Source organism: Rhinolophus hipposideros (genome assembly GCF_964194185.1).
Source record: "Rhinolophus hipposideros genome assembly, chromosome: 7".
In the NCBI taxonomy this organism is placed as follows: domain Eukaryota; kingdom Metazoa; phylum Chordata; class Mammalia; order Chiroptera; family Rhinolophidae; genus Rhinolophus; species Rhinolophus hipposideros.
This window is the reverse complement of record NC_138053.1, coordinates 9,464,271-9,490,459: the sequence shown is the minus strand read 5'-3', so window position 1 is coordinate 9,490,459 and position 26,189 is coordinate 9,464,271. Positions and strand designations below refer to the sequence as shown.

The following is a 26,189-nucleotide window of genomic DNA, read 5'->3' as shown; positions in this document are numbered from 1 at the left end:
GATGAGTATAAAATGGCCCCTGCCTTCAAGGAGCTCATCATTTAATTGGGAAGGTGGTACACAGTTTTTGTGAGTGAAGAAGATACATAAGAAGTAATAGCCATGATATGGAAATGTGGAGAAGGAAATGGCTAACTTCCTGAGTCTAAGATCATTTCACCTTTGACCTGGATTTTGGAGGATTAATAGTTTGCCAGGCAAGAAAGAGGGGAAAGGGCATATCTGGCAGAGGGATTGGTATACACAAAGGGGATTCATGAATAGGCAAGGCGTGTTTGGGGGTTGGAGAGTCACTCAGCGTGGTTAGAAAGCAGGAGACTGCAGAGACATGATGGGAGACATTCCTATCACATACCCACTGCCCCCCATTCCCCTGTCAACCTTGACTGCAAGTCTCCCTTGCCCTGGAGCCCCCAGTAGCAGAGTGGGAAGCTGTCAGGGATCTGGATGGAACTATGTGTCTCCCTGCACGTATGTGTTCTTGTCTCTGTGCTCCTGGCCTGGTCCCAGCTGAGGTGGTGGCAGGCATCCCTTTTGCGTTTGTTTTGGCAGCTATGTCTCCCAGTCTATTTGTTTGTTGTTTCTACTCCATGTTCTCTCACAGCTTGCCAGGGCGGCTTTGCTAAGTGGCACGTTTACATGAACAGCCCCTAGACATTGCCACTGAAGGAAAAGAGAAGGTGGGGCGCACCCTTGAGTGTGTGGGGACAGGTAGGTGGTGAAGGGAAGGGCATCTACTGGAGTCCAGGAGTGGTGCTCGGGGTAGGGAACTTCATTCTTTCTGTAGGGAAGTCAGAAGAGAGGTTGAGAACAGCCTCTGTCCAACACCCTCCCCCTTGCCCCCCATCTACTGGCTCTCTGAAGTGTCTTCCATCAAAACTTGAGAAATGGGAGAGTGGTGGGGGCAGAAGGTATGTCCAAATGCAGTTCCCCTCACTTCTTTTTACTCAACAGCCGCAGAGCCCACAATGAGTGCCTAATAACCTCCTACTTCAAAAACATCCTCAGAAGCCAGAATTCAAAAACTTATCTTGGAGGCAGGTGTAGACATTTGCTCATCAGCCACAGCTCAGCACCCATCAGTTGTAGTGGTTTGTGTTAGGCACCAGGCCTTCCTGGAGAGGTGCAAACCATTGGTCCTCTAACGTCCAACAGGAAGCAGGACAGATAGACTTAAAAGACAAATAATTTGCATAGTGCTTGGAGCTGTCTTGGCATTAGTAAGGGCTCAATAAATAGTAAGGGTTGCTCTTGTTCATAAGAGCCATTTTGCTAAGGAATGGTTTGGGGGGTCTTGCTAAAGATGGGAGAGGGGGAGGAAGGTGATTTGTATGTGTTTGAATCACAAAGCTGAGTTAGTTCTGTCAGGCTTTGTGGCTTGCCTGACAGGGAAGAAGACAGGCCCTCAGGACACATGAACTGGTTTTGGAGAGGCTGGTAATGCTCCTGTGAAGGTCCCCATATTATGTGCCAGGTGAGTGCCTGGTGCATGGTCAAGAGTTGGAGGAAAAATGGTATGTTCCACACACCCTTGAACCCTTGGAGAAGTTGGACTAGAAGAATGTGTGGAATGTAGTTCCTTAGGGAACAGATGTCCAGCAGCACAGAGATTTGGAGTGAGGCAAAGCTTATTCCACCAAGAAAGAAGTCTGTGAAAATGGCCACTTAAGACTCCGTCTCCCAAATGGCATTATGGGTGCTTTTTAATTTATGGGGTTTTTTTATTTGTTTGTTTGTTTAGCCATCTTTTCTACTTTTTCAATGATCACATATTGTTGGGTTCCCCGCCTTCTTTCGCCTATCCCCGCCCCCGCCACTCTGGTTCAAGTTGTTGTTTCTCAGGCTAGTTGTGTAGGACCCAGCTCCCTGGCCCATGCTGGTATTATGAGCCTTGCACTCCCCCCAGCTGAGGAGGTCGGTCGCTGGTCGTAGGTTGTCTGCTCACAGCAGCTCACGGCAGCTCTCGCCGGCTGCCGGCTGCCAGCCACTCATGAGGCTGCCGGCCACTCACCCTGGCTGCCGGCGGTTCCTGGCAGCACTCATCAGCCCACAGCAGTCCGCAGCAGCTCACGCCAACCTCCGGCTGCTCACAGCAGCCCAGCTCCACGGAGAGTCCTTGTTCACAATCTTAGCTGTAGAGGGTGCAGCTCACTGGCCCATGTGGAAATCGAACCGGTGGCTTTTGGCGGCGTTAGGAGCACGGGCGCTCCAACCACTTGAGTCACCAGGCCGGCCCCACCTATTGTTTTTGTAATAAGAAAAAGTTAATTTTTTTACGAAGTCTGTTCTGTTCTCTAGGTGGGGTGATCAGGGAAGTTAGTTATCAAACTGATGAGGTAACCTCAAAGAGAAGAAGTGATTTCATTGCCCAATCCAGTAACAAATATCCGACAAGTGAATGGAGTGACAAGTGAATGGACGGATGCGCAGAAGGACAGCTTTCTGTCTACTCCATAACAAGCCTCTGCTCCCTTGGAGAACATCAAATGTCTCGTCGCTGGAAATATGCAAGCGGAGGGTGGAACTTCCCCTTCACCAGATCTCCTAGGTCCCGTCCAACTTAGTCTATGAATGTTGTTTACTGCAAGAAAAATATGCTTTCCTGAAAGTACTAACATTATTTGCAGGTTCATGAAATAAGACATGAGCAGAAGGGCTCATATATACAGATCGGGAATGCCTATGGTGTCAAACAATAGGCTCCTGTAATCCGCCAGTTCTCAGTGAACCATGGACAATTTGGGTAAATAATTTGCTAGATTTGGATGTTTAAGTATGTTTAAGGCTACTATAAACTTCCCTTGGGTAGCTCTTGGTCTCTATTCCTTCAAATAGGAAGAGCCTATAGGACTGCTCAGTAGAGTCCATGCAAAATTCTTAAAAAGTCCCCGTACCCCAATACAAAATGACACTTTTGTATTCACAATTGTACACGTGCAAAGACGTTTCGTGGGAGAAAAACATTATTCTCATTGATATTTTCAGTAGTGTTTTGTTTCAATTAGGACTTTCTCATATTATTTTTGTTTGGATAGGAAAGTTACTCTGAATTGGCCAGAATTCAGCAGCTCCATCTTCTGATATAGGATGGGTGATAAGGGAAGGAGCTTAGGAATATTCAGTGATACTTGTGAGCTGGAAATGTGGGCTGACACTTTTCATAGAAATCTAGACTGGTTCTGGAGCTCAAGGTGGAGGTATCATTGCTCTGGGAGCCCCGCTTCAAGGACCAAACCTTTTGGGGGTTCAAGAGATAAGTGACCAAAGAAGGTGGCCCTGTAACGCTTGTCTAGGATGGGCCCAAAGTCTTCATTCCGTCCAAGGTCTTTAGGCTTCTCTGGAGACCCTCACTGATGGTGCAAGAAATCTCTGGTTGGGCCCACACTTTGAATTAACTAAATTTGAGACTTGTCTTGATATCTGTGTCTTAACCCACCTCCAACTCCTATAATAATGCAGTTTCGCTCAGTTATGTTCAGGGGCAAGTTTCTCCAAAGTGCAGTCAATGTGTACACCCAGAGATACTTCTGTCCACACCCCACTATTCTCATGACTTCTTCCAGTGAGCTACTTGGTGGGACAGCTACAATACCAGAGAAAAGGTGCCATGAACCTGTGCCTAGCTCCCCAGAGGGAACAATGGAAGATGCTGGAGGAAGGCCAAAGAAAATGGTGGAGGTTTGGTGTCCAGGTTTCCAAAGTGAAGACAAATAGCAGGGATAATAAAGCAGTGTAGGAATAACACCTAGCATTCATTGATCACCCTCCACCAGGTATTATATAATCCCACAACAGCCCTGGGAAGCGATTACAATCACTTTCACCACCCCCATTCTACAGAAACAAGGCTCAGAGCTAAAGTCACTTGCCCAAATCAGGTGCTACTAAGTGCTCAGGCCACAAACCTAGTGTCCCTGTTTACTGGACAACCCCTTTAGACCCCTGGCCACAGAGCTGCTTGCTGAGAACAGTAACCTAGATCTGGTTCTCCCGGCTACTCTGTAGCCAAGAAAACAGGCCTTGCCTCAATTTCTCCAAATTGACCTTTGCACAGGACTTTTCTTTGGTTACCCAGCAGGAATCCCTTCTCCAGCATTCTTGCTCCCTTCCCAGTTCCCCCAGGGTCAGGAAGCGCTCCTCCACCCCATCCTCCAAGATCCCCGGCCACCTCACTTCCTAGCACAGAAGGTCTTCTGGGCCACTGGCTGAACTCCCAAGTCAAGCCAAGAAGCCACTGCTTGGAGAGGAGGGAGGAGAGGCCCAGAGGCCCCCCTCATCCCCAGCCCGACTCAAGGCAGCTGGGACTTCGTGCTGCCTGGGGTCTGGGACAGCTCAGGGGGGCTGTAAATTTGCTTCTCCTTGGATTTTCAATTTGAATTGGCTGCCAGGAAGACTCCATGGAACACAGCCTGCCTCCACCCCCGCCATCCTCTGGTAACAACTGTCCCTTTTCAGACCCTGCCTCAGTGGCTGCCTGCTCAGGAAGTAGAGGAAGGCCTTGTAAGTCCCCATGATCCCGGAGCTAGGTTGTCCAGGCATGGCTTCAGCAAGCACCACTCTAAAGATGAATGGATTACTTCCCTCCTCTAGGTCAATCTCTGGCTGAAGTGTTTGGGGACATAATGGAAGTCAGACATGAGTGATGACCATAAACAGGAAACGTGCTGGGTGCCTGGTGGGTACTAAGGTGAACAAGACCTGTTAACACTGTCTTTCGCTCTCTTCTCCGATTAATGGGGCACCTGTGCTACATGACTCCAGAGGGTACCATTCCCATCAAAGTCTACATGAATGACACCCCCTGGAGTTGTGCAGTGCTCACCCTTGACAGTTGAGAGGCATGTAAGATGTGTAAAAATGGCAGCACAGAGGAAGGAGACAACTTCCTGCTGGGGGTCAGGGAAGGTTTCATAGAGCAGGTAATGCTTGGGTTTGGGCTTTGAGGAAAAGGCAAGAGAGTGTGGGAGGCTGGCTGATCTGGGTAGAAGGCACGGAGTGAGCAAAGGAGAGGAAGCTGCAAGCCATCTAACTGAGCTCGAGTGATGGAGGGAGAGGTAATGAGCAAAGTGGGGGAATAGGCTGGAGAGGTAGGTGGGTGACAGACACAGAGGGTTTTAGTTCTGAGGCAACAGGGAGCCATTGCAGGCTCCTGCTCAGGGGAGTGACTCAAAAGAGGCTATTCAATGGGAAAGTTCATCTAGCAACAGAGTTGGGAATTAACTGGAGGAGTCAATGAGTAGGCCCCCTGCAGTGGTGCTAGGACTGGGTCAACACCATGTCAGAGGAATATAAGCAGGCAGATGGAGGGGGCACTGGGCAGGGGGGGGTGGGCATTGGAGGGGGAGCTGCAGGTACCTTAGCTTCCTGATTTCTTCCTGCTCCTCAGGGTCCCCTGATGAGGGCAGATACTGCTGGGCAGTAACCAAGAGCACCTGGGTTGAAGTTGGGCTCCAAACTAGCCCCTGCCCCTTTAGCAGGATTACACAGTTTAGAGATTTGGTGTGGGGTGGAACAAGACCCTCTCCTCTACCCTCTCACCCAAGCTGCAATCATAGCTCTTTCCAAAAGCCAGGGGATGAGCCAGCACCCGCAGGCCCTAGCACTTACGGGCTGTGCTCAAGGCCTATTTTCCTTCCTTTCTCTAAGGTAGGGGCCTAGGCGCCTCTGACAAGTTGCTGTCAGAGGGGAGGGAGGGGCAGGTCCCACATCACAGAGAGGCTCCTTCCCTCCTCCCTCTCCTGGGCTGTGTCTACACTCCTCCCCATCTGTCCCTGGTCTCCTCGTCATGGTCAGGTCAGGGCAGTGACGCAGGAGTCAGAGAACTGGGAGAGCAGAGCCTGGGGGGTGTGGGGGGTCAGGACAGAACGCATGTGTGGACGTGTGTGGACGTGAGTGTGTGTGTGCTTGTTCCACAGCTGGGATCTGGGAAGGGAGCAGAACCAGAATCTGAGGGCCAAGAAAGGCTGGGAGCCTGCCTGGTGCTGGGAGGGAAGCTAGGACGAGAAGGCATAATGGGGCATGCAGACCGATATCCCAGGTTCAGGGAGGGCCCCCAGAGTAGGCTGGAGGTGAGCGGAGGGTAGGGGAGTAGGGGCTGAGACAGTCAGGCCCTCATTACTTTCTACTAGAAACACAGCAGCCTCTCCATTCATCTTTCTGAACATCTCTTTGATCATGCTTCCCGGCACCCCACGGCTCCCTCCCTCACCTCAGTGAGGTCTTCGTTCAGGTCACCTTCTCAGCATGCATCCCTGCCTGTCTGATATAAGACTGCAAACTCTTCCAACACTCCTGGGCCCCTTCCATGCCTGTTCTTAGTCCTCTTTGCCTTCGGAGACCCTCTAGTTTTATTCATGTTTGTGTTTATGGGCTGCCTCGCCACTAGAATATCAGTTCTACCAGAGCAGGCATTCTTGTCTGTTGTATTCACTGCTCTATCCCCAGGTTCTGGCCAAGAGTGTATGTGTATATATGTGTGTGTGTGTGTACATATATATATGAAATGAATATTCATTTCTTGAAGAAACAAATATTTCTTGAATGAATGAACATTTCCCACTCTTTCCAAACAAAACCCAAATTTCTCAGTGGATTCCAGGACCCCCCCCCCAACCTGACCCCTCCCTAACCAGCACTCTGGCTTGATCTCTACCTCTTTCTTCCCTGCAGTCTCCACCCAAACACACCTGACCCTCCTTCACTTTGCTGAATTGGCCTCCCTCACCCACCTCACATCTCTGCTACCCACCCTTCAAGGCTAAGCTCACTGCCACCTCCCTCATCAAAGCTTCCTTGATTCCCCCAGATAGAGGAGTTCTCCCTCTTCCAAACTCTTACAGCTTAGCTCTGTGCACTCCAGTCTTTGTTACACACAAAGATGTATACGTCTTATTTCTATAGTAAACTACAAGCTCCAGGAGGCAGGAACTAGGTCTCCACATCTTTTTGTCCTGCAAAGTGTGTAGTCAAGTGTCTTGCACAAAGAAGGCACTGAACACATGAATGAAATATCGCTAATATGGGATAGGGTTGGGAGTAAAGGAATATATATAACCACCTGTATTTATAGGACTTTGCTGTCTTATGAAATCTGTGTGAGGTGAGACTGGTGTTTTCATCACACCCATTTGACAGATAAGGACACTGAGGCTCAGGGGCTAAGGCTGCTTTCCGAGGTTTGAATCAGCCAGCTTTGCATACCTGCTCTGGGGAGCTTGTCCCCCTGCCTCAGGGCTTTCCAGAAACCACAAAAGCTTAGCTGCAAATCCAAACTGCCATCACTCTGGGGGTTAGCTCTATTTCAGAGTTTGTAAGAATTCTACCTTGCAAGCTAGCCTATATCACAGGTCAAAGAAACAGATGTCAAAGTGCATGTGTGTCTTGCACAGCGTATCATGTGCTTTGTGCCGTAAATGTTAAATTCCTGGGTTTTCAGTGTCCTAGAAAGTGAGCAGTGTGTATGGGGGAGAGAAGACACCCCACATTTCTTGCTCCGTGTGCCCCCATCAAATTCCTCAGCGTGAACAACACTGGTTCTAGAACAAGTACAGAACATGTGAGAAGGAAGGCAACTGACTGGCCCTTGCCACCTTACTGGCTTTCCGACCCCCCGGCCTCGCAGGAACGCAGGCACTCGCAGCTCTGAGCCCCCGCCCAAGACCGGGACGCCGCCAGCCTTTCTCAGAGTGGCTCTCCTCTCCCAGGCGCAGGCGTTCCGCCCAACCTGCCAGTGCGCAGCCAGCTACACCTCCGCAACCCCGGCTCTGGCGGGCAGACGGGCGTCCCTGCACACGTGCCTACCGCGGACCGCTCCCGCCCCGGCGAGCCCGCGACCCAGGCGTCCTTCCCCCTGCTCTGACCCTCTGGCCCCCCTCCGGCGACCCCTCACGCACACGGCTCCCCCACCCCCGCACACGCACGCACACATGCTGATAACAGCCCCGACCCCCGGCCGCAGCCGCAGTCCCTGGGCCAACGCCGGCTGGTCACCTCGCGTACTCCCGGACCCTGGCCCTGCGCTCGCTGGTCCCGACCCACGGCTCGGCGGCCCCTGGACGGTAGCCCCCTCCTCCGGCCCGTGGGGAGGCCCTGCCCTGCTGAGCTTCCCGGGATGAGGGCTCGGGACGAGGGCGCCGGGGGAGCCCCCGGTCGCTGAGCGTCTGGGCAGGGCGCGGAGATGGAGGTGCGCGGTGAGTGCTCTCCCGCCGGGGAGTTCCCGCCCCGGGCGGTGTTTGAGAAGGGATTTGCCGCTAGGGCTGTTGGCCCCGAGGTGGCTGGGTTCAAGGACCCGCGAGTTGCCGAGGACCCCGGCAGGGCCAGGGGGGGTGGGGCAGCCTCCACGTGGGACCCGGTCTCGGGGAGTCCCTGAGAAAGGCGGCATGTGACCTGGAGACGGGGACGAAGTTTGGGGATTTAGGGAAAAGAAGGGCTGCTATGCGGGTGGGGAGGTAGTTGATACCTGGGCGCTGGAGCAACCACCAGGATCTTCGAGAGGGAAAGCCTCTGTCACAACAGGATTGAAGTTTGGCCCCGAGAAGTGGAGCCGGTAGCTGGGGGGTGGGGTGTGCACTGTAGCGATTGAATGAAGGCAAAGGAGGCAGAACCTGAGCGCTTGGAAGGTTGGGGGGGGGGGAGGACTGGCCCCAGCGAGGAGCGGAAAGTGTGAACCTGCCCCTCCAAACCAACCCTTCTCCTCCCCTCTCCGCCTCACACCCGGCCTGGCTCTTTTTTTTTTAGAATTTTCTGCCGTGTTGCTCCTGCTGTCCTTGCTGCTTCCTCTGGGCCTCCCAGTTCTGGGCGCCCCCCAACACCTCATCTGTGACAGCCGAGTCCTGGAGAGGTACATCCTAGAGGCCAAGGAGGCTGAAAATGTCACGGTGAGGCCTCCTCCCTAGGACATTGCACAGAACTCCCTCTCAGGGGTCCAGGGGTCTCCTCCGAGATCTAGGAAGCGGGATTCCTTCCAACCTGGCACTTGGTTGAGGGGCGGAGGTGCGAAGCCAGAGCCCCCAGTAAAAATGATAAAACTGGTAGCCTCTAACCCACACCTGTAAGTTAGGTAAGAGGCAAAGCTGGGACCTATGGCCTGTCGGCTGCCGGGCCAGGAGCTCTTGGGCACCCTGACTCACAGTGTTGTGCATTTCAGATGGGCTGTGGGGAAGGTTGCAGCTTCCATGAGAATATCACCGTCCCAGACACCAAGGTTAACTTCTATGCCTGGAAGAGGATGGAGGTGAGTTCCTTTTTTCCTTCTTCTTGGAGAGTCTTATTTTGAGAGCCTGATAGGGTGGGAGGGAGAATGCTAGAGAGAGAGCAGAAAAGGAGCAGTAAAGATGAGGGCTGAATGGAATGTTCATTCATTCATTCGTTCATTCATTAATTCACTCCACAAATCTTATTGCACGCCTGCTGTTTGCTCAGCTAGGTGCTTGGGGCTGCTGAGAGGGAGGAAGGGGCTGGCTTGGGCTGCATGCCTTCAAGTCTCTGTTCCCTTTAGGTTGAGCAGCAGGCTGTGGACGTCTGGCAGGGCCTGGCCCTGCTCTCAGAAGCCATCCTGCGGGGCCAGGCCCTATTGGCCAACTCCTCCCAGCCATCTGAGACCCTGCAGCTGCATGTGGACAAAGCCATCAGTAGTCTGCGAAGCCTCACTTCCCTACTTCGGGCGCTGGGAGCCCAGGTGTGTAGGAGGAGTAGACCCTCTCTCACACCGTTTGCCCTTTCTGTAAAATGGAAGAAGGGTTCTGCCAAGAAATTCTGAGGCTTTCCTCATGCCCCCTCCAGTTCTATTCCAAACCCCATCTTCCTCTAGGGTCCCTGGCAGAGCAGTAACCTTCTGTTCTCTCCTTGGCAGAAGGAAGCCATCGCCCTTCCAGCTGCAACAGCCTCTCCTGCTCCACTCCGAACATTCACTGTTGATACTTTGTGCAAACTTTTCCGAATCTACTCCAATTTCCTGCGAGGAAAGCTGAAGCTGTACACAGGGGAGGCCTGCAGGAGAGGGGACAGGTGACCAGGTGCTCCCACCCCAGACACACCCACCACCTCACTCACCACCACTGCCCACGCCACGCCTTCCACACCACCACTCCCAACCCCCATCAAGGGGCGCTCAGCTCAGTGCCAGCCTGTTCCACGGACACTCCAGGGCCAGTGGTGACATCTCAGAGGCCAGAGGAACTGTTCAGAGCTCAACTCTTATTTAAGGATGTCACAGGGCCAGTCTGGGACCCTGAAACTGGAAGAATTCAGAGGAGATCGGCTTAAACGGGATTGCGCCACGCTGGGGAGACACTGAACTCACCTAGGTGTTCAGCAGAACTGTCATGCCAGGACAAGCTGGAGGGAAAGTACTTCTCTTTTTACCTACCAAGCAGGGACAGGATGGACTGGAGAATTTAGGGGGCAAACCATGAATTCTCCAGGTCTCATGGGGACTCCATGACAGAAAGAGCCCCCTGGACAATGAAGGTGGTGGGAGCTGTGAAGATGGGATGGGGGCTGGCCCCCGGCTCTCACAGGGTTCAAGTTTTGTGTATTTTTCAATCTCACTGGCAAGAACTGAAACCACATGGCTCTTGGCTTTTTGTTTTCCTGGGAGCCCCCCACTTCCCTGGCTCTTACCCCATCCGGGCAGCAGGCAGCAGGCCTGGGAAACCAGAGGTGGAGGGGGTCAGGCCCTACGTGCTGCCTCCCATGGCCTGTCTGACCTCTTGACCCACTCGGCCTGAGGCCACAGGCTCTACCCACAATGGTCAATAAGGTGGCTCCAATCAAGGCTATTCCTCAGTAGGCAGCTACCAACGTTTCTTCTTTCTGCCTCTTCTCTGTAACCCCTTCAGCCAATGCCACATTCCCAGCATCCACCTTTGCCACGTCAGCACACAAACGCCTTAGAAATCCAACTGACCTCTTTCCGTGTCTAGGGATGGTCACCATTAATGCTCTACCCTGCGACTTGCAGAAGGGGCAGCAGACAGCCGTGCAGAGGAGCCACCTTCCCAGACAGCCGACTCATTGAGCACAGTGCCCACTGCTTCTCTAGGTAGCTCACTTCTATGACCTTATTCTTCACTCCTCATGCAGCTCTATGAGAAAGTAACTGCCGTCATTCCCATTTTATAGATGAACAAGTACAGTACCTTGCCCAAGGCCAAGGCAGCAGGAATTCCCTCAACACTCGCCCCTTTCCTCTTCTGCTCATTCCTCCACAAAATCCGTACCTGTTCCCTGCTCCCCTGGGATGGGGGACACAGAACAAACTAACTCAACCTTCACTCCTGCTTCTAATCTGACCATTTACTCTGACAACCAACTTCAAATTCCTTCCCAGAAATAATGCTTCCAGGGGCAAAGCAGTGCCCAAGAGAGATCTGTGCTAATGGCAAAAGAGGTCAGAAAACTATCGGGATCCCAGTCCTGGCCACGAACATGTATGTGGTGATCAGTCTTTCCACTTATATCACAAAACTAGAGAAGTCAGCCTGCACCCTGCAAACATGCAAAAGGGAGAGAATGTTTTGCCTGTCATCTGCAGCAGGAAAAATTATGGACAGGTTGTGGGGTTGGAGGCTATTTGTCAACTATACGTGTGTATGGGGAGGGGTGAAGCTGTGGTGGGAGGAGGCAGGGGAGGGGTGGACCCACACATGAATTTTCTCCCTGGCCAACCCAGCTCCTGGGCTATAGTGCCTTCTTCAGGCTCTATTAGGAAATGCTAGAGAAATCCGAAAGCAATAGAACCCTTAGGGTTCTGACCTCGCACATTTCAATAAAAATTTGTACAGTGGTTTCCATATATGGCATCTGGTTCTTGCCCCACTGTTCTGAACGAGTAAGGAAGGAATCTCTCTTTCTTACTGGTGAAATTGAAGCTAAGATATTTGTTCTCAAGTCCAAGGAATCCAGATAATAAACGACAGCTAGAACCTGAACTTGAGATTTAGGACTCATAACCCCAAAGCCTTGTCCACCACTTTTTTAGCCTGAGTCACTGCCTACACATCCCCTGGCTCTTTTCCCCCTAGAATTTCGGGCTACTGACACTCAGCTTCTCTTCAAACTTCTTACTGCTTTCAATTAAACAGCAACAACAAAAGTAGTTAATGGAACCGGAGCTGTATGACCTGGGCTAGGTGTGATGGGCAAATATGTTAAGAACATTGAAAATAATTCATTCATTCCTCATTTGTGGAGTGCCAACTGTGTACCTTGGCACTAAATGCTAGGAAATGTGAAATGATAGTCATGCTACTCACAGCCCAGTGTCCTCCCATAGCAGGCAGTCCCCAGGGGTGAAAAGATTTAATCATAGTCAGCCTGGTATATTACTTGAGTGCTGAGATGTGGGGTACCCAGAGGCCTGGGGTGTGAAGAACCTGGTGACGGCCAGAGTCCCTATGCAGAAGCACAGAACTGCAAGGAGGGCATTGCTAGATTTCGGAGGCTCTTCAAATGCAGGCCAGGAGCGTGAACTTTCTTCTGTACTATTATTACTATGATTGACAACACATGAAACTACATGAGCTGCTGTGATTCTCACCACAGCTCCAGGAAACAGGAGGACAATAGGTATCACCTCCGTCTGTCCGACAGGAAACTAAAACTGAGTTCCAGAAGCTAAGTAATGGAGCTCTTCTGACTTTCTGGTGGGACAGGAGCCAGCAAGTCCAATTGAGTGGGTGGGTTCAATCGTTGTTTAATGGAGATGCCTTCTGTTTGTAGAGTACTTTGCGATTTATAAAGTGCTTTCCTGGGCATCTCTCGTTTGCTGTCCTAACCCCATGAAGAAGGCAGGGAAGGCAGAGGAGCCCCACTTTGCAGAAGAGGAAACTGAAGTCCAGAGATATTATGGGGTTTGCCCAGATCATAAGACACTGAGAGGAAGGCCCAGGACCAGAAGCCAGATTCTCTGAGTCTGGGTCCCTCTTCTAACTGAAGCACAGACCATTGGGAAGAGGAGAATAGAGGGAGAGAATGGAGAAAGGAAAGAGGCATTAGGCATGTCCAGCTCCCACTACCAACTCCTTCCCACTCCATCCTCTGCCTCAGGCTCCCACTTCCTCCCTGGATAGGGAGAAGATACCTACCACTCAGCCTCCCAACATTATGGGCCGACTCAGCCACCTCCTGCAGCCCCAGCTCCCACCTTGACTGCAGCCTTTTGGCCTTGGGTACTACTGGCATAAATCCTCTCCCTGGGTCTGAACATTAGGCTGACCAAAAGCACTTACCCTAGCTCACAGGCTGCGTAGGATTTTTCTGGAACTACTGTCTACAAGTCTCACCACAGCAGGTGACTGTTGCTGGAGTTGAGTTAGCTAAACGGGGTCTCTTAGACATTGGAATCTAAGCTGAAAGTTAACTATATTATTTCCAGCTGGTCAAGGATAATACTTCTAAAATTCCATCATAAAACTGTGACATTATGAAAGACTGTTGGCAACAGAAAAACAGACAACGGTATGGGTTCCCAACTTATGTGAGTCATGCCCAAATGCCTATAATCTCCCTCCTTGACTTTTAAAAACTGATTATTAAAAAAGTGATGTGACCCACACGTAATTTCTTATTTTTAAAAAACGTTGGCCCCTTTTTGGCTCTCTGAGCAGCACCATGGCGGTCGGTAAGAATAAGCGCCTTACGAAAGGCAGCAAGAAAGGAGCCAGGAAAAAAGTGGTTGACCCATTTTCTAAGAAAGATTGGTATGATGGGAAAGCACCGGCTATGTTCAATATAAGAAATATTGGGAAAATGCTAGTCACAAGAACACAAGGAACCAAAATTGCATCTGATGGTCTCAAGGGTCGTGTTTTTGAAGTGAGCCTAACTGGTCTGCAGAATGATGAAGTTGCATTTAGGAAATTCAAGTTAATTACTGAGGATGTTCAGGGCAAAAACTGCCTGACTAATTTCCATGGCATGGATCTTACCCGTGACAAAATGTGCTCCCTGGTCAAAAAATGGCAGACCATGATTGAAGCTCATGTTGATGTCAAGACTACCGATGGTTATTTGCTTCGTCTGTTCTGTTGGTTTTACAAAAAAACGCAACAATCAGATTCGGAAGACTTCTTATGCTCAGCATCAACAGGTCCGCCAAATCAGGAAGAAGATGATGGAAATCATGGCCCGAGAGGTGCAGACAAATGACTTGAAAGAAGTGGTCACTAAATTGATTCCCGATAGCATTGGAAAAGACATTGAAAAGGCTTGCCAATCTATTTATGCTTTCCATGACGTCTTTGTTAGAAAAGTCAAAATGCTGAAGAAGCCCAAGTTTGAATTGGGAAAACTCATGGAGCTTCATGGTGAAGGTAACAGCTCTGGAAAAGCTACTGGGGATGAGACAGGTGCTAAAGTTGAACGAGCTGATGGATATCCAAGATATCTGTTTAAGAATCCAGTCCAAGAATCTGTTTAAAAATCCCACTTTTCATGGTGACAAATAAAGCCCTGTTGATGTTTTGTTTCTGAAAAAAAAAAAGTTGGCTGTATTAAGTTTATCCTCTCCACATTACAGATGAGTAAACGGAGGTCCAGAGAGGGTATGCAAAGTGCCCAACGACACACAGTGAAGCCAGGACTGATTCCAGTTTTCTGGAGTAATTCCCAGGGGTCTTCCATAGTCAAGGGTATCTCATATTTATTCCTGTAGCTGCCAGTCCTGTCGGATGACAAATCATCTGGGGCCTTGCGCTTTCCTGACTCCCCAAAATGCAGAGCCCAATGGTTCCCTTCCACCACCACCCTCCATTCCTTCCTATCCTGCCTTGAGCTCCCAACCCCCACATCCAAGCAGGTTGGAAGCTGTGACTGTCTAGCTCTGTGGCGCCAAAGGGAGGTCAGGAAAAGCAGCTTTCAGAGGACTTATTGCCCAACCAGGAGGCGCTGTGGATCAATTGGCTTCTGCTACTCTTCCCCAGGTTAACCATTTCCTGACTCGGTCCTTTCATTAATTGCTCTGCCAACCTGGTCTGGAGGAAGGGTAGACCAGGGTTTGGGATGGGCGTCCTTTATATCACCAGCTTTGAAGTAAAGGGGCACAGGATCCCTCTTTCCCTGGGTGTAACCCCAGCATGGGCCCTGCTGTTACTCGATAGGCAGGAGGACTCCTGCTGGCTGCAAAGGGACTTGCAGAATTCCCTCTTAGACGCCTGGTGCTAGGCTGAGCCATCCCCTCCTTGACAGCCCAGGAGAATGACCTGCCCAGGCATCACTGTCACTTGCCCGGCACCCTAAACATAGATTTGAAAGTAGGGGTTGTTTGGGGTGGCCGGTTAGCTCAGTTGGTTACAGCGCGGTGCTGGTAGTACCAAGGTTGCCGGTCTAATCTCTGTATTGGCCACTGGGGAGCTGCACCCTCCTGAAAAACAAAACAACAAAGAACAACAACCAGGAAATCTGGACTCACGATAGCTCAGCTCACTGTGGGCCAGCCCTCCAGCCTAGATACAGCTCTGTGTGTACAAGGAGAGTCAATGGGGTTTTTTAAAGCAGCAAAACTGTCCTTTCAGCTGCAGTCTTCTGTAGAATTACCATCTATGAAACTGGTAAAAGGAGCTGCTCTGGCTGGGGTGGGACCCCCTATTTGGATGCTCCCAACAGCCCCCAAGGGTTTGCTGACAGAATGAGGAACTGGGCAGGACACCGCGTGGGGCTGTCAGCACCATGCTTTCATGCTCAGCAGTGACTTCGTTCCCACACACGGACATTGAGGACAGTATCTTTGCTATAAACAAGACATGACATTTGGTTAGGTTAGTCTGCAACCATTGCTGTTCCCGGCTCCTGGAAAGCTATTGATCCACTCACAGCCCCACTCCTGCAGCCTCGACATTAACGTCCATCCACACCGCATCTCTCACCCTCCACAACCTCCTCTTCTGTCTCCCTAGTGCCAACCAGCCTCTCTTTGGTCCATACCAGCTCCCCAGGATCGAGTCGCTCCTGCTGCTTAAAACCTTTTGGTGTCTCCTCACATCTATGGTATTCTAGGTCTCCAATGCAGGGCCCCTGCCTTCTCCCAGTCTTACACACACACACACACACACACACACACACACACACACACACACACAGCCATTCTCCAAAAGTGTCACTGCTCTCTCCAAGCTTGGAACATTTCCTCTTCCTGGAATGCACCCTCCCAACTTCTTTGCCTAATTACCATCTCTGTCTGTGAGGAAGTCCCTCAGGTGTCACTTCCTGCAGAAGTCTTCCCTAACCAGCTCCCTTCCCTTCCTGTCACCAGTAACCCGGGTCAGGGACTCCTTCCACACTCTCCCTACCAAGCACTGATCTTTCTGCCCACCAGAGGAATGCAGGTCGGAGTGAAGTATTAACGCCATTATAAAATGTGTTGAAAGGTGGAACGGGTGCAATGGAAGATACAGGGCTGGCATTAGAGCAAGCAGGAAGGTGGGGATGAGCTGGTTGTGGGCAGGACTGGCGTGAAGGTCGTCTGAGAGGGCTTCCTATGACCAGAACCTTCTCCATTTGCCTCCTACTTTACAGATGAAACAGAAACCACTAAACATGTGTCTGCATAGCCCCCTCCCCATTCTCTTCACAGAGCTGCTTGTACCTCCTGTTGTCTGTATTTTAAATTTTTCCCTCCCACCTTCCCAGGAGCCCTTTTCTCATCTCTCTCTGGCTGTTGCACCCTTCCTATGAGCATTTACAGAGGCTCAAATTTCTCTTATCTTGAAAAGATCCTACTTTGTCCCAACTTCTGCACCTACTCTCGAAGCCTCCTTTAGATGGCCGAACCGCTTTAAAACATTGTCCCCGCCTCTTCTTGGGATCCCATTCTTCAACTTCCTCTCCCTCCTCAGTCTGGCTTCCTCCCAACCAGGCCCCTCAAAGATCTCTCAAAGACAAACCATATTTATACACAGGAACGCCTGGATGCGTCAATATGTAGAAGACATGAAAACCCTGCCGACCCCTTTCCAGAGGTCACCACTGTGAACAGCTTGCTGTGTCCTGCTAGTTCCATCTCTACACCTTGACCTGATTATGTATGTAAACACATACCTTTGTTCTGGGAGTTCACATCAATGGGATTACCCTATAATTCTTTTTCTGTGACTCACCTCTTTCATTTAACATATCTCTAGGTGCTCTTTCCACCTTTGGAATCCATGGATTCCTTTTTTTTTTTCTTTTTTAAGTCAGGAATAAACGCTGACAGTATCATATTATCAAGTAGTACTTTAGAAAGAAAGGTAATGCTGGGACAAAGATATGCACATTTGGAAGTTTAATGGTCATTGTCAAATTACCTTCTAAGAAGTTTTCACCAACATACAGTCTTATCAACAATGCATTTGAGTATTTCTACCTGCATCCTGGCCAACACTCAATGGCATCAAACTTTTAAATTGTTGTCAGTATAACAGGGATCGTTTGGTCAGCATTTCTAGTGAAGTAGAACATCTTTTCCAATATTTATTGGATGGTTGTATTTCTTCCTGTGACTTGTCTTTTTCAATTCTTTGCCAATAAGTATTTCAGACCTCACTTCACTAGACCTTCCAGTCGCCTTTGGACACTGTTGCCAGCTATAGAATTTTAGGTTTGAAATTATTTTCTGTTGGAATTCTGCAATGTTCTGCTGCCTCTTAGAATCCATGGTTGCTATTGAAAGGTCCGACACCATGCTGATTTCTGATCCTTAATATGACCTGCTTTTTTCTGTCTGAAAGTGTTTAGGATCTTCCTTTCACCCCTGATATTCTGAAATTTTATGACATGCCTTTCATGGGTCACTTTGCATTCATCATACTTGACCCCTTTTAATCAAGAGACTCATGTTTCAGTTCTGGGAACTCTTCTTATGTAGTTTTTCTTAAGTAATTGTGTGTGTGTGTGTGTTCTCTTTTTTTGAACTCTTTTCGTTGAATGTTAGACTTCCTGGACTGATTCTCTAGTCTCTTTCTCTTGTTTTTCTCTCTTGCTTTCCTTCTCTCTCGCTATCATTTCATTCCTCTCAATTTTGATTTTTAACTCTACTAATGGATTTTAAATTTCAGCCCGCATAGATTTTGTATCCAGTTCTCCGATTGTCCAGTTTTCATGGCATCCTTGGAAGTATGTCCAGAGTGGAGGGTCAGTGGTGTCTAAGTGGCCTGGGCTCCTCACTCTGCCTTCCCCTCTCTGAGAACCTCCTTTGAAGTCCCGCATGGCTCCTCCAATCTGGACTCTGGTGCTGCTGGTGGCGGCTGCCTGGGCCCAGGGCCATCTACCTGCCCCTGTCTGGTAAGTTGGGCTCAGGGAGCAATTGGGGGTGGCTCTGAGGAAGAGTGAGGGGCAAAGTTGGAGGGAGCAAACAGGCTAGTGATGACAGGCACAGCCCACTGGGATGCGAAGAGGAGGATGAACAGAAATGGAGGGAGCCCCATAAGGCTGAGAGTCTGGAACTTAGGGGAGTGAGAGAGTTCAGTGGGAGCAGGACAGAGCCAAACTGTGAGGAAAGAGGGAAGAGGTGCAAAGCTGGGGAGACAGGTCTGAGGATGGCAGGGGAGGAGAGAGAGGTCGAGTCCTCGGAAAATGGACAAAATCTAGGGCACACTGAGCAGAGAGGAGAGACTTCAAGTAGGAGGCAGCAAGAAATGATGGATAGCTCAGTGTCCTGGAGCTTGTTTGCGGGGATGTGAACAAGTAGAACTTGAACAACTAAAACTAAGGGCTGGTTGATGTGGTCCATGCCACCTGAGGAGGGGCAGCACCTTTTCTGTGGAATTTGTAAGGTGAGGAGGTGCTGTCCGTTTGTTAATCATCTCTGTGTTCAGTTGCATGCAGCTGGGGCAATACCACCTCCAACGCACACCTACAATGTGGCATCCATATGGTCCCTACTCTACAGGGGAAACTTAAGCTTTAGGATAAGAAGACCTCTAGTGAAGGAAGGAGATTCCCCAGGAAGTAAACTGGTTCCTCCTCACCTGAGACTCAACCATGCTTGATAGCCAGGGCATAGAGGGATGGAGGGTTCTGGCAGGGATGTGAGGAACATTCAGGGAAGACATTTTTTCGGGGAGAGATGAAAACTTCAGGTGAGCTCATAGTCATTGAAGCTTATAATTCTTGATAATGACAAGTATTACATTTTGTTCTTTCTCCAAATTAATCTCAAGGAAAGAGAAGCCTCCAGACTGGAAGCCAGTCGCCCGCAGCTCTAGAGACAACGGTGAGTTGGAAAGCAGGGCTACTCGGAGCTTCTCTCCCTCTCCACCCACGTGCCCTCAGGGCTAGGCGATGGCATAATCATGAAATAAATGTGTGAAGGGCAACCATTAGATGACAGAGGATGGAGGGAATTGTGGAAGAGTTGACGACAAGCCCTGCCTAAAAGATTCCCATTCAAATTTACAACAACAAAGTGTGTGCTGCCCAAAGCCTGCCTGCCCTCTAATTCCAGCCCCAGGGACCTCAGTTTGCGACCCCAGACCTAGACATCCCACCTCACCCCTCTCCTGCCCTGAATTTCTCCTAAGAGATGACTTGTTTCTCAGATTATCTTTCCCCAGTTTCTGTTCTGGACTCTAGTTTTAATGGCCTCCTTCTCTAAGCTTAGCAGTCCCGCTAACCCCTTCCCCCTCCAATTTGGCTCCACCGCTGGCCCTCTACCCTCTCCTGGTGGCCTTTTCTTCCCAGCCATTATCACCCAGTGTAATTTTGAGGACAACTCCAAACCCTTCTGTGATTGGACACAAGTGTCCACAGATGACGGGGACTGGACTCGAGCCAGTGGGCCTTCCCACACTGGCAGTACCAGACCCCCCGGGGGGTACCCCAATGGAGGTAAGGAAGCCTAAGGTTTAGGGAGGCAGCTGAGAGGTGGGCACAGGCAGACCTGGGTGGAGGGAGCAGGGAGGCAGCTGGGAGTGGGTCCTGGGCTCTGGGAAAGGGGTAGGGGCAAGCGCTTGGGGATGGCAGGACCTCACCGTCCTAAGCTCTTCCTCCTCAGAGGGCTACTACCTGCACATGGACTCCAGCACCTTCCCCCCGGGTGGGGTGGCCCGCCTGCGCAGCCCCCCCATATGGAAGCAAGGTCCCCTGTGCGTACACTTCGCCTACCACATGTTTGGGCTGTCACGGGGTGCCCAGCTCAAACTGCTGCTGTTCAGGAGCACCAAGCACAAGCACTCCCACCTGCTCTGGAAACACATTAACACCCAGAGCCTCTCCTGGATGCCTACCGCTGTCACTGTGCCCATGGGGCACACCCTGCCCAGCCGGGTGAGGCCGAGGGCAGAGCCTAGGCCCCCAGTGGGAATCTGAGTGTTGGGGGGCCTGGGAGGGGGTGGGACTGGGCCATCTGAATTCAGGCAGGAAACTGGGAGCCTGAAGCAAAGGGGCTAACGGGTCGGTGGTCCGTCCTCCCTCCCACAGCTGATGTTTGAAGGAGTGAGGGGCAGCACTGCTTACCTGGACATCTCTCTGGACGCCATCGCTGTCTACCATGGCTCCTGCAATCAGGGTGAGCCTGTCCTTCTTCCGCTTTCCTCCCCAGCCTCACCATCTGCCCCGGGAGGCAGGAGTCGCTCATGAACCATGCCCCTGGTTTCTTAAAGAGCGGAGGCTACTTGCTTCCCTCTACCCTCCCATCCTGTACCTTTGACTCCTGAAGAAGCCACATCTAAAATGAGGTTCTCTTTGAACAGAATTGTGGTGATACCTGTCTTAGAGTGGCCTGGCCAACCACGCCGGTTTGCCCTGGGCTGTCTGTAGTTTAGCACTGACAGTCCTGCATCTCAGGGAACCCTCAATCCCAGGCAAACCTGGACGTCTGGTCACCCTGGCTACTACCTAGATCCATCCAAAATTAGCCCACTAAGCTGATGTCCGAGATTTGAGGGGAGCAAATTCAAGGGAAGGAAGATCTCAGAAACTGGGTGTAAGAAACTGACACTTCTCAAGCACAGGCACTGTGCTAGATGTTTCCCTTACGTGGATACTGTTATTCCCAGTTTAGAGGTGAGGAAACTGAGGCTTGGGCGGTTTAAGTAATCTGTGCCAGGAACCAGCTGCTAGGGAGTGGGACTGTAGCTGGCCTGAAAGCCCTCCATGGCTCTTAGTAGGACCCAGATTGGGACTCAGAATTCTGTCTCCAGACTGATGCATGCTTTTCAGAGCTGCCTCCTCTTAAGAAAAGCTAACTCCTCCCTCCTTTCTTTCCCCTCAGTCTGTAAAATGCAAATGTGCAGCTTCGACACTCCAAATGATCTCTGTGGCTGGAGTTGGATCCCGACGCTTTCTGGGGCCAAGTGGGTCCAGAAGAAGGGGTCGTCGGGGATGCCAAACGTGGGGCCTGAGAATGACTTCTCCAACCCCGGGAGTGAGTAATGGCCACACACCTTTCTGGGCTTTTAGTGGCCTCACAGGAGTTTATGATGTTTGCCTGAACCCTACAATAACAACTTGGGATGGTCTGGGTTGAACCCCAGCAACCTCAAATCTCTATCAGGTAGAGTTACCTGGCAGAAAACAAATTCCATGCACCCAGCCAGCTCCCCCCACTGCCACCCTACAAGCCCTACCTGGAAAATCCAGCACCTTTCTTCCTCATTCATCCAACAAATATTTACTGAGTACCTACAAGTGCCAGGTTTTGTCCCAGGCACTTAGGATATAGCAGCCTACAAAACAGACAAGGAGCAGCAGGAAGCCAAGGGGAGACAGGTCCTGAAACAATAAAGTAAGTGATACAGTTATAAGGTGAGCAGAGCTGTCAGAAAAATAAAAAAGTTGAACAAAGTAAGGGGATTGGGAGTGCAAGGGGGTGCTGTATGTTTTAAACAGGGCGGTCAGGGTTTATGCTCATTCCGGTCACATATGAACATAAACTTGGAGGAGGTAAGGGAGTGAGGCATGAAAATTTCAAGGGGTAGAACATGCAAAAGCCCTGAACTACCAGTGGGCTGGTGGGAGCCGGGGCTGGGGGGCTACTGAAGTATAAGCCATGTGGTTGGGATGGAGAGAATGATCTCCGGTGGGCCCTAGGAGGGACTGATGACGTGGAGCCTTGAAGGCCATTGTCAGGACTGTGGCTTTAATTCTGCACAGATAGGGGGTCTGCAGATGTGGAGCAGAGGAGTGACTTGATCGGACTTACGGACTTACGTTTAAAAGGATCACCTAGTTTTTGTGTTGAGAATCTACTGAAGGAAAGGGGCAAAGGCAGACGCAGGGAGGCCATTTAAGAGGCTTTTGCAATAATCCAGGAGATACTCTTTCTTTCTTATCTGTTTCACCTATGTCTATCCCTAGCTACTTTTCCATTACCTCCCTGTGCTCTTGGCTCTTTTCTTCTTCTTCCTACAGTTGACCCCATTCTTCCCTCCCTCCTTCTATTCCTTCTCTCCTCACCCCCGCCTTGGGCTCCTTTTCTCTCCCCCAGAGAAGCCACCTCTGCTCTCAATCTGCTCCACACCACATACACTTCCAGCCGTTACTGAGTGCATGCCATGCCAAGCTTCACAAGTCAAACAGAAGATTATACTCCCTAATTTCCCCTCCGAGTTTCTACCACTTCTTTCTTCTCTTTCCCTTCCTTCCACCTATTTTCATTTTTTTTCCTTTCTCTTTTTCTCCGGCTTTCCCTTTCCCTACACAGCCCTTTCTGCCCTCATCTAACTCCATGTTATCCCTCCTCTGGGCTTTCCTGCTGCCTGAGATTTGCTTTTTAGAGGGGAAACCCCACTCACCTTCATTCTAAGCCCCACCCCTACACGCCGCCGAGAGCAGGGCAGGGCCAGCCTGTCTCTGTGCCCTGCCCGCCCCCTCCCCGGCCGCGTTTAATACCGTATCCCATGCCCAGCAGTTTCAGTAAGTGTTGTTGTTGTTGTTATTGTTTTAATTTTCTCTCTCTCTAACTTTTACCATCTTTCTCACTTAATTATGTATTTTACACATTTCCTTGCTTTTTCTCCCACTTCTTTCCCATTTCTCAGATGTCCTAGTATCGCCACTCCTTCCTTTCTCTTTCACCACTTACCATATCCTTTCCTTCTCTTTCCCTCCTCCTTCCTTGTTTCTTCTCTTTCTCCTCTCTCCCACTCCCTCTCATTCTCCTCCTCTTCAGCTCTCTCCTCTCGCTTCCACCTTCCACTGCGACTCGGCTTGCGCATGCGCACATGCTCACTCTCAGTGGCTGCTTGTATTCCACCACAAACCCCCCCCCCCCCACCTCAGCCACTTGCTACTACTACTAGTTGCGCCCTGGAACGAGATCCATGCTGATTGGCTGCCTGAACTGGTGGCAAAGATGGAGTGGGGAGACACCTGCTCATCTGTGTCAGACCAGACCTCTCTCACCAGTTTGTGTGAGATGGCTGTGTACAGTGGGACGAGAAAAGGAAGAGGACATGACTCTGGGGGACTTAAAAAGTCAGAGCACAAAGGATAAGGTTCTGATTGTTGCTGCTCCATCTGAGAGGATGCCACTTTTCATAGGGTGACACGCATGTCCTTACCCAGCGCTACCAAACACTTCTGGAAGAACTGAAGACGTCGGCCAGTCATGAAACGGGTGGAGGCCCACCTCAGCGCTGGCTGTGCTAGGCAGCTGTTGGGGCCCCTGCCCTCCCCTCAGGCCCTATCCCTGAGCCATATTTCGGCCACCCCATCTTACTGACCTTTTCCTCCACAGGCGGCTTCTACATGCTCCTGGACCCTAAGAATGCAAAACCAATGCAGAAATCTGTTCTCCTTAGTCCCCTGAGCCAGTCATCAGGCTGTCTGAGCCTGTCTTTCCACTACACCCTCCATGGCCGGTCTCCCGGCGCAGCCCTCACCATCTATGCTTCCGTCTTAGGTGAGAGTGGTGAAGTCATGGGATTTACATGAGGCTCATCTTCCAGGATTGGGTTGATGGGGGAGATACGGGTCTAGGGAAATCTGGGCTAAATGTAAGATTATTCCACGGAGTGGAGTTGGGAGCCGGCAGGGCACTGGGTTCTGGAAAATAAAGTGCCAGGAGGTTGGAGAGAAAGATGTGCTTGCATTTGGAGGAGGAGAATACATTCCAGGTAGTCCCTTTTCTACTCGTCCTTCTGAGTACAGGTTTGAAGTCAGTTTCTAGGCCTCTTAATCTCACGTCCTCGGATTCCTTCCACTGCAGGCAGTACCCGGAAACACAAACTTTTCTCAGGACAATCTGGACCCAACTGGCAGCCTGTTTCTGCCAATTACACAGGCCAGGGACAGATTCAGGTACAGAGGAGCCAGAGGTCAGGTTTCCTTGTCCGTGGTAGGCAACCCCAATGTTGAAATGGATCTGGACACTAAGAGCCAGGTGCCCTGTCTCTGAACAGAAAAAAATCGGAAGGGGGTTGGGGGTTTGGGCTGTTTTCTCACTCCTGGCCCCCTCTCCCTCTCTCTTCAGTTTACCATGGTGGGTGTGTTTGGAAAGATCCCAGAACCAGCTGTGGCAGTGGATGCAGTCAGCATTGCTCCCTGTGAGGGTGAGAGCAAGGCCCTGGGAGGCCCAGATTTCTCAGAATCAGAGGGGTAGGATGGAGGAGGAATAGAGAGCAGGGCCAAAATTCCTCAAGTCTCCCATTTTTATGCCCTAGAGAGCTTTCCTCAGTGTGACTTTGAAGAGGCTGCCCGGCCCTTCTGTGGCTGGGCCCAGACATCAGTCCATGGCGGACACTGGACCTGGTGGAGTCAAAATATGCCCACCCAGGGAATAGGGCCCTTTGGAAGGTCCCTTAACAGAGGTGAGGAGATTGAGGGCCCCTCAAGCCAACAAATTCCTGAATCTACTCCCAACTAGGGTGCTGGCTGGTGTGATTGGTAGAAGAGGTTGGAGGTGGTGAAGTGTTTATTGGGAAGTCCCAAGGGGCCAGAGCTGTGAATATGACAGAGGTAGAGTGAGTTGAGGATTCTTATGGCTGTGGGGTCACTGAAACCCCCAGAAAACCTAGGCATCTCACTTCATTGAGTTCAAGGCTTCAAAATCCACGGCCTTGTTTTCATTCAAGACATCATTAGTATAGCCAACAACGGAATCTGGGTAGCTGGTTCTGTTTTCCCTTTCTTTCTGATCCTGCCATATTCAGTTAGAAAAGTCCAAAATGAGCAAACAAAAGAGAACAAAATGTTACAATGTGGGAAGTTTGGGTGTTTGCATGAAATCCCCATTTGGAAAATAAGTATTGCTAAAGAAAGCAGCATTAGACTTGTCCTGTGGAGGTTTCTCATCTTGCCCATTTCTTTCTTTTGCCCAGGTAACTATATCTACCTTGAAGCTGACAGGTTCTCCCAGGCAGGCCAGTCTTTCAGACTGGTGAGCCGGCCCTTCTGTGCCCCGGGTGCGGTCTGTGTGGAATTTGCCTACCACATGCATGGCCTTGGAGAGGGCACTAAGCTGAAGCTCCTGCTGGCGAGTCCTGCAGGCAATTCCCCAACTTCTCTCTGGCAACGCGTTGGGTCTCAGAGGCCTGACTGGCTGAATGCCTCCATCACCATCCCTTCAGGACACCAACAGCCCATGCAGGTAAGAGACAGGGAGAGTGGGCCCTGTAAGTGTCTGCGTGGGGCATGGTAAGAGGGACACAATGCCTGGTATCCAGGAGCAGAACCGGGGCTGAGGAGATGAGACGCTAGAAGGGGAACAGAGCAGAAATGAACTTGGAGTTTCCGAGAAGGCTCTCTGGCTCCAGAAAAGGGACAGGGACAGAGTTGGACTGCTGAGACTGGAACAAGGTGACATTTTGGCAGTGGACAGACTCTATGCCTGGCAGAGTTGCCGAGGGGCCAGGGATTCACTTTCATTTCTCTTTTTTCTCTCCCTTCCGTGTTACCTTCAGCTGATACTTGAGGCCGTTAGGGGTACCAGCACTGCCTTTGTCGTTGCTGTGGGTTTCATCTTGGTCAATCACGGGACCTGTCGAGGTAAGACAAAACCCAAGACCCCAGAAAGGGGGCCAGGCTCTGTGATGACCATTTCTTGGGCTTCTCTATATGTACTTCTTTAAATGCATGTCCTCTCTTGTACCTGAGTTCTCAGACAGTGTTGTTTCCTGTATTCTGCCCACCTCAGCCATCCCGGCCCCATCAGTATGCTTGTTTGAATGAATGTGACTTTGACGCCATGAATTTCTGTGGCGGTATCCAGCACCCCTTACCTAGTGAACAGTGATCCTGAAGGGAGGACCAATATTCTATTCATGTTGTGTTTC

The 26,189-nt window shown here is 50.7% G+C and overlaps 3 protein-coding genes across 3 annotated transcripts in view; all 3 read left to right on the top strand.

The window, feature by feature from the left end:
• Nucleotides 1–8,176: 8,176 nt before the first annotated feature.
• Nucleotides 8,177–10,009, top strand: EPO (erythropoietin; the record flags this gene model as incomplete). Its single annotated transcript, XM_081052863.1, has 5 exons — nt 8,177–8,324; nt 8,737–8,876; nt 9,146–9,232; nt 9,497–9,676; nt 9,851–10,009. 5 exons carry the CDS (start codon nt 8,177–8,179, stop codon nt 10,007–10,009), a joined length of 714 nt encoding a protein of 237 aa, XP_080908989.1.
• Nucleotides 10,010–13,596: 3,587 nt separating this feature from the next.
• Nucleotides 13,597–14,419, top strand: LOC308499422 (small ribosomal subunit protein eS1-like; the record flags this gene model as incomplete). Its single annotated transcript, XM_081052862.1, is given in 2 exon segments — nt 13,597–14,027; nt 14,029–14,419. Coding segments are annotated over 2 exon segments (807 nt in total). The 5' UTR covers nt 13,597–13,611.
• A 3,762-nt stretch (nt 14,420–18,181) lies between these two features.
• The window catches only part of ZAN (zonadhesin), a gene marked incomplete at both ends in the record, with an annotated part of 32,093 nt that continues 24,085 nt past the window's right edge, over nt 18,182–26,189 (top strand). The window contains 12 exon segments of the mRNA XM_081052861.1: nt 18,182–18,258; nt 19,137–19,189; nt 19,657–19,803; nt 19,970–20,241; nt 20,395–20,482; nt 21,188–21,340; nt 23,654–23,818; nt 24,125–24,216; nt 24,389–24,467; nt 24,579–24,725; nt 25,236–25,504; nt 25,818–25,902. Of these exon segments, the coding sequence (XP_080908987.1) occupies nt 18,182–18,258; nt 19,137–19,189; nt 19,657–19,803; nt 19,970–20,241; nt 20,395–20,482; nt 21,188–21,340; nt 23,654–23,818; nt 24,125–24,216; nt 24,389–24,467; nt 24,579–24,725; nt 25,236–25,504; nt 25,818–25,902 (1,627 nt within the window).